Source organism: Propithecus coquereli, unplaced genomic scaffold, assembly GCF_000956105.1.
Source record: "Propithecus coquereli isolate 6110/MARCELLA unplaced genomic scaffold, Pcoq_1.0 Scaffold371, whole genome shotgun sequence".
In the NCBI taxonomy this organism is placed as follows: domain Eukaryota; kingdom Metazoa; phylum Chordata; class Mammalia; order Primates; family Indriidae; genus Propithecus; species Propithecus coquereli.
The window spans coordinates 1,586,288-1,594,194 of NW_012149408.1; the positions used below are offsets into that span (position 1 = coordinate 1,586,288).

The window sequence follows — 7,907 nt, forward strand, 5'->3', positions numbered from 1 at the left end:
AGGTACTGAGGGGCAACTGGCTGTGATTATGAAAAAGATGATTCTGGGGACGGTGAATAAGGTGCCTGGAGATGGGAAAAACTGCGGTTCAGGCGAGACATCGGGACCTGAATTTACCCAGTAACTGCGGCCAGGGCGAGGATTCTTTTCTTTTTCCCCTTTTTCCCTCACTCCCAAGAGGTATCAACACAGGACTCGTAGTGGTGGGATAATGACCAAGTGGGTGTGCGGGATCGCCAAGGATTCGGCCAGGCTCAGTGCTCGGCCCCTGGTGAGTGGCGGCGCCCACAGCTGGGGCCTGGAAACCCGCCGCTCGGTCTTTAGGGGCCCCCACAGCGATGAACGCGGAAACACGACCGAAGAATGAGAGGCCGGAAAACAAGCGGAGCCACGCAGAATTGGAGCGGCCACCTGCAGCGAAGGCCGCTAACAGGCGCTGAGGCGCACAGGACACCGCCAGAGAAACAGTTCGACCTTTGCCCGCCGCGCGGCGCGCCGGGAACTGTAGTTCCCCCTTCTCCTGCTCCCGGACCCGGGGCGGGCTCCAGGACGGTACCTCTCCCTCTGGTTATAAATCGCGCACTTTCCTGTCCCGGACGCGGGGTCCTTGCACCCCAGTAGGCCCCTAGAGCTGACGTCATCAGCGGGTCACCTGCCCTCATAGCCGAAGCGTTCTGGTGGCTGTGGAAAGCCTGTCGTACAGCAAGCTGGCAATAAAGGATTGGCTCCTAGCAGTGGGAGGACTGCACTTCCGATGCCTCTTTTCCCGTTGGCTTTTCCTTCGCGGACGTCTCCTCCGCCGCTGCTCCGGTACCTCTTTTGTTCAGGCGGCGCCTTAGGCAGCCCCGCGCCGCGGCGAGGGGTGGGGCGAGTCAGGGCGGGGCGGGGACCTGGCTCAACTGCGTCGCGCTCGGGGGCCGCGCCGGGCAGCCTTCTCTTTAGTGCCTGAGGCAGCTCTGGCTCGGAGAGCCTTTCGCCAGCTCCACGGGGACCTCTGTGCACGGATGGACCCGCCCGGACCCGGCGGGAAGCGGCCTGGCAGGCGGCGGCCCCGGCAGTATCAGCAGAGAGAGGACAGGGCCGAAGCCGCGGGTCCCTGAGACGCGCGTGCCCACCGGGCCCGGCGGCAGCACCATGATGCCGGGCGAGACACACTCGGCGGCGCCCGGGACGGCAGCAGACCTCTCGCGATGTCAGGGCTGTGCCTCCCTGCAGCAGGTGTGGCATGTCCCGGGGGTCGAGGGAGCCAGGGGCGACTGGGCGCAGCCGGCCGAGGGTGCGGGGCTGTGGGGTCCCGCGGGCCGCACCTTAGCGCGCTGCTCCCACTTCCCAACAGAAGCGCCCCGTCGCCCCCTTCTCGCTCCCTTTTCTCCTGTTTTTCTCCTGTCTTGTTTTTGGGACGACTTCCTTTGCTTTATTTAGGCTTGGGACCCGTAATTCATTTATTGGGATGCGATGGTGATGGGGGGCGGAGGGAGTGAGTTTTGGAGGGCCCCCTCTTTTCCTGTCCAGCCTAGGGCTGACTTTTCGGTTAGTATGTGATAGGTGAAATGCTGAGGGTAGTTACCACTCCGAGTATAAGGCTTTGATTGTCTGGTCCATCTTAAGTATTTGTTGCTTGGAGGCAGGATCTTATGTGACATGTGTGGGTCCTTAGACTCCAAGGCTTCGGGGAAGCATTTCAGCTCGTATCTGATGAGCTCTCCCGAGGCTAATTTTTTAAGTATAGTAAGTCAGGTAATTGGTTAAGTCAAGTAACATGTCAGTTGTTTCATTAAACTAATCAATTAAAGGCAGGCAGAGATTGGAAGTTTCTAACAGGAGCATGGATTGTTCTTTACAGTGACAGAAGGAGAGTTGCTAGAGTCTGGCTGCAGGTCTCGCGATGTTATTTGGGAAATAGTCCCCCTCGTTTCCAGTGACTCTCTTAGCTGTTTGATGTTGGGAGTCTCATTTAACTCCTTACAGTCACTGTCTTCAGTGATAAAATGGAACTCATGGAACTCACCATCGCCATAGCTACCTCATGTAGTGTTCTGGGCACTGTAGACATTGTGGTGAACAAAATAGATGAGATCTGCTTTCTTAAGATGTGTGTGTGTAAATAAGACTTTAGAAGATTTTAAGTGTTAGGAAGAAAATAAAGTAGGATGTTGGAATAGTGGTCGTGTCTCTTGGCTGGAGTGGTCAGGTAGGATGTTTGTGAGGTGGTGACATTCAGAGAGGAATTAAAAAGTGGAAAGTTTGCTGTAGTGAGAAGGAGAAGGCTGTCTTTGAGCAGAGCACAGTGTGGTTGGCATGAGTGTAGTGCATGGGAAGATGGTTAGTAAGGAGAGACTAGAAGGGAGTGCAGACTAGGTAGGCCATGCAGAGAAGCTTAGTTTTTATTTTAAGAGCATTATCCGTGAACCGATTGCAAACATTTTAAGTATTGGAAGCAGGGGAGGGAGCAAATGCCCTGCCATTCTGGGTAGAAGGAGGACTGATAGCAAAATCATTGTCTTTATTGAGCTGCGTTGTGTAGGTGTCTTATAATGTGCCCCCCCCAAAAAAAAAAATCCAGAAACGTGAGTGGAATTCTCTCAAATCTTTAATAAATTATGTTTATTCTTTGAACCAGTTCACTCACTGAACAAATGTTTATTGATCATCTGCTGCCTTTTAGGCATTGCAGTAGCTGTGGTGGGGTCAAAAAGACAAAAATTCTTGCTCTCTTGGAGCTTCCATTCTAGGATGGTAGCTGGATGAATAAAACAAGGAAGTTACGTTATTAGATAATAAATACATTGGTGATAAATTGAGCAGAGATGGGGAAGGAACGAATGTGTGAGGAGTGGGCCAGTGACTGTTGGAATTTAGATAAGGAGTCCTGGAACAGTTATATTTGAGCAAAGGTTAGAGAATGAGCTCTGTTGAGATCTTGGGAGAAAAGCGTCTCATGCAGTGGAAACATCAGATGTGGAGGACTGAAGCAGGAGCTGGCTTGGTGTGCTTGGGAAGAGCAAGAAGTCCAGTGAGGCTGGAGTGGAGTGAATGTTGGGAGTTGGATGAGGTCAGAAAGGTAAAAGCAGGGTCTGATTGTGTGGCCTGTGCAGACCATTGGTAGGGTTTGGGCTTCTCTCATTCAAATGGGAAGTCATTGGAGGCTTTTGTGTAGGAGAACTACTGATTGAATTATGCTTCTGAGTCATAGAGCTGATCTTCCTTCAAAAACCTGGTCTACTCTAAGTTGAAAGTAGCAACTATAGCTTTCTGGTTGCTTAGGCTAGAAACTAGATGTTATCCTTGGTGCTGCTTTTTTCTCTCACAACCTATATTTGATCTGTCAGCTGGTTCTGATGGTTCTCCCTTTATTATCCACCTGCTTTTCACCATCTCCACTGCTTCTACCCTGGTATGAACTACTCTACTCTTAGGGCCTAGAAATTACTGCATTAGCTTCCTAAGCAGTCTTCTTCCTTCTACCCTGTATTTATTGGTTCACACTGTTGGTTCTCAAAACAGCAATAGGAGTAATCCTGTTAAATCTCTAGATCCAGAGATCTGCAAACTTTAGCTGTAAGGGGCAAGATCATAAACATTTAGGCTTTGGGGACTTGTTCACAATTATTCAACTCTACCACTTTAGTGTAAACACAGCCATGGACGATCCGCAAAGGATCGTGCTGAGTGCAGCTGTGTTCCAGTGAAACTTTATTTACAGAAACTGGAGGAGTGCCTTAGTTTGCAGAGCTCCTCTCTGGGTCAGGATACTCCATTGCATTTGGCTTTTCCGTGGCTTGGAATTGGAATGCCTTTAGGGGAAAAAGGTGGTCAGTTGTGAGTACAGTCTCTGGAGCAATTCCGTAATTTTACAAAGTGAGGCTGGAAAAATACATTCCTGTGAGCCACCACACCTGCCCTGCTCTGTAGTTTTAACACAGTGAAACTTCTTGATCTTGCATAAAATTTACAAGCAATGTATGAGTCTTTCCAATAGGAGACAGCAGTAGGAGTTGCTGGGACTTTATTCTGAACTGCAATGTTTGACCAACTAGCCTCTGTCCTGAATTTAATAGTGGTTTGCTTGCACTGCAAATCTTCCTTTCGTGTCTTAGTCCTCTATCCCCTTTGTTCTTTAGTAGTTAGAAGGGTAGAGTACCTTTACTGAGATGATTACTTAATATAGAAGTGCACAAAATGACTGCATTTTATGCTTTTTTTCATAATCTCACAAATTACCTCTTCTGTTTCCTTCACCCTCATTGATGACAGTGTTTCATCACTGATCTGTAGTACAGTGTCCATGTGGGCTGCAGAGCTTTGGTCGTCATGTAAACCAATGTGGGGCCTTACTCTGGTGATGTTATATACAATCAAGCAAATCTTAAGTTGCATTTTTTTTTATTTCAGTGGAAATATTACTTTATTTCTTCCTTCTGCAAGGCATTTCTACACATCATTTACTACATTATTCAAATTGTTTGAAATTGATTCATTTTTTTTAAATTTCAGACTATTATGGGGTTACAAATTTTTTGGTTACATCTATTGCTTTTTTACAGTTTGAATCAATGTTATAAGTGTGGCCATCACATAAATAGTGTGCATTGTACCCATTCGGTATGAATTTACCTAACCTCTCCTCCCCGCTCTCACCTGCTTGATTTCTCGAGTTTTACTTCCATATGTGCATATAAGGTTGATCAATTAGTTCCAGTTTAATAGTGAGTACATGTGGTAAAGTTGCATGGTTTTAAGTCAAGCTAGTCATGCTGACATAAGTCACTTTATTCTAAAGAAGGAGAGTCTCCTTTTTGCCTAGCTTCACTGCAGGGCAAAACAATTGGACTCTCTTGGGGATCCAGATGAGTGTTTGAGACACATGGTTATACTGTTCAACTCATGTAACTAGATTAGATTCAGTTTGGTGTTTGGCTGTCCTCGGGACAGATTTGAACCTACTATTTACATAAACTTGTGCTGGACTCCCATTCATAATTGCCAGTGGTTTAAACTTTGTGAAACATTTTTCCCCAGGCATACTGATCTATAAGTGGTTCTAATACAAGGAATGCTCACAAAGTTATAATTTATTCATTTCCTAAAGATATTTACTGAGGATTGTTGTATATGTGATGCCATGTTGTGTTTTGGAATACAGTCAGGAACAGAAGAGGCATGGAGCTCATTCTAGTTGAGGTTACAGTTGAGTGAAAAAGCAACCACAGTCTAAGTATAATGTGATAAGTATTACGGTGGGCCACAGAGGAGGTGCTCTGGGAGCACGTAGGAGGGACCACTATACAGGACTGTGTGACCTCTGTGAAGCTTCATAGGAGAAATGATTCTAAATGGAGGTCTGAAAGATGATTTATAGTTAACTAAGAGGAAACAGGTGGAGGGAGAGTATTATAGACAGGGGGAATAGCTTGTGTGATGGCTTGGAGGGGAGAAAATAGTTACGGTAAGTGAGCACAAAGTAAAAGACAGGGGTGATGGAGAGTGAGGCTCCGGAGGTTGGGATTTTGCCTTCATAGGACCCAGAAGCCACTAGGCTAGTTTTTGGTGGGTGAGTGTGCCTAGAGCATAGTTGGAGAGGGGTGGGCATTCCCACCTTGCTGCCCTGTTCCAGTATACACTATGCCAGAGGTCCTAACAGCTGATCCCTTAGAGATCAGTGTAGGCTTTGATTGATTTTTAAAAAGAGCAGTTAATAAACAGTTAGCAAACCAGGAGTTGGAAATGTGCTTTATCAAAGAAGGGTCAAGCTGAACAGTTGGCCAGATCTCCCCCAGCAAAACAATAAATATGATTAGTGTGATTTTTAAAAATAATTATTTTGAAATAATTTCAGACTTATAAGAAAGTCTTAAGAATAATATAAATAACTGTACTCGTCTCAAATTCAGTGGAATTCTCTCAAATCTTTAATAAATTATGTTTATTCTTTGAACCAGTTCACTCACTGAACAAATGTTTATTGATCATCTGCTGCCTTTTAGGCATTGCAGTAGCTGTGGTGGGGTCAAAAAGACAAAAATTCTTGCTCTCTTGGAGCTTCCATTCTAGGATGGTAGCTGGATGAATAAAACAAGGAAGTTACGTTATTAGATAATAAATACATTGGTGATAAATTGAGCAGAGATGGGGAAGGAACGAATGTGTGAGGAGTGGGCCAGTGACTGTTGGAATTTAGATAAGGAGTCCTGGAACAGTTATATTTGAGCAAAGGTTAGAGAATGAGCTCTGTTGAGATCTTGGGAGAAAAGCATCTCATACAGTGGAAACATCAGATGTGGAGGACTGAAGCAGGAGCTGGCTTGGTGTGCTTGGGAAGAGCAAGAAGTCCAGTGAGGCTGGAGTGGAGTGAATGTTGGGAGTTGGATGAGGTCAGAAAGGTAAAAGCAGGGTCTGATTGTGTGGCCTGTGCAGACCATTGGTAGGGTTTGGGCTTCTCTCATTCAAATGGGAAGTCATTGGAGGCTTTTGTGTAGGAGAACTACTGATTGAATTATGCTTCTGAGTCATAGAGCTGATCTTCCTTCAAAAACCTGGTCTACTCTAAGTTGAAAGTAGCAACTATAGCTTTCTGGTTGCTTAGGCTAGAAACTAGATGTTATCCTTGGTGCTGCTTTTTTCTCTCACAACCTATATTTAATCTGTCAGCTGGTTCTGATGGTTCTACCTTTATTATCCACCTGCTTTTCACCATCTCCACTGCTTCTACCCTGGTATGAACTACTCTACTCTTAGGGCCTAGAAATTACTGCATTAGCTTCCTAAGCAGTCTTCTTCCTTCTACCCTGTATTTATTGGTTCACACTGTTGGTTCTCAAAACAGCAATAGGAGTAATCCTGTTAAATCTCTAGATCCAGAGATCTGCAAACTTAAGCTGTAAGGGGCAAGATCATAAACATTTAGGCTTTGGGGACTTGTTCACAATTATTCAACTCTACCACTTTAGTGTAAACACAGCCATGGACGATCCACAAAGGATCGTGCTGAGTGCAGCTGTGTTCCAGTGAAACTTTATTTACAAAAACTGGAGGAGTGCCTTAGTTTGCAGAGCTCCTCTCTGGGTCAGGATACTCCATTGCATTTGGCTTTTCCGTGGCTTGGAATTGGAATGCCTTTAGGGGAAAAAGGTGGTCAGTTGTGAGTACAGTCTCTGGAGCAATTCCGTAATTTTACAAAGTGAGGCTGGAAAAATACATTCCTGTGAGCCACCACACCTGCCCTGCTCTGTAGTTTTAACACAGTGAAACTTCTTGATCTTGCATAAAATTTACAAGCAATGTATGAGTCTTTCCAATAGGAGACAGCAGTAGGAGTTGCTGGGACTTCATTCTGAACTGCAATGTTTGACCAACTAGCCTCTGTCCTGAATTTAATAGTGGTTTGCTTGCACTGCAAATCTTCCTTTCGTGTCTTAGTCCTCTATCCCCTTTGTTCTTTAGTAGTTAGAAGGGTAGAGTACCTTTACTGAGATGATTACTTAATATAGAAGTGCACAAAATGACTGCATTTTATGCTTTTTTTCATAATCTCACAAATCACCTCTTCTGTTTCCTTCACCCTCATTGATGACAGTGTTTCATCACTGATCTGTAGTACAGTGTCCATGTGGGCTGCAGAGCTTTGGTCGTCATGTAAACCAATGTGGGGCCTTACTCTGGTGATGTTATATACAATCAAGCAAATCTTAAGTTGCATTTTTTTTTATTTCAGCGGAAATATTACTTTATTTCTTCCTTCCGCAAGGCATTTCTACACATCATTTACTACATTATTCAAATTGTTTGAAATTGATTCATTTTTTTTAAATTTCAGACTATTATGGGGTTACAAATTTTTTGGTTACATCTATTGCTTTTTTACAGTTTGAATCAATGTTATAAGTGTGGCCATCACATAAATAGTGTGC

General features: G+C 45.1%; 1 protein-coding gene across 1 annotated transcript in view; it reads left to right on the plus strand.

The window, feature by feature from the left end:
- Positions 1-211: 211 nt before the first annotated feature.
- Positions 212-7,907, plus strand: part of ICE1 (interactor of little elongation complex ELL subunit 1) — an 88,694-nt gene continuing 80,998 nt past the window's right edge. The window contains exons 1-2 of the mRNA XM_012651849.1: positions 212-271; positions 943-1,218. Of these exons, the coding sequence (XP_012507303.1) occupies positions 212-271; positions 943-1,218 (336 nt within the window). The remainder of the gene's footprint in view (positions 272-942; positions 1,219-7,907) is intronic.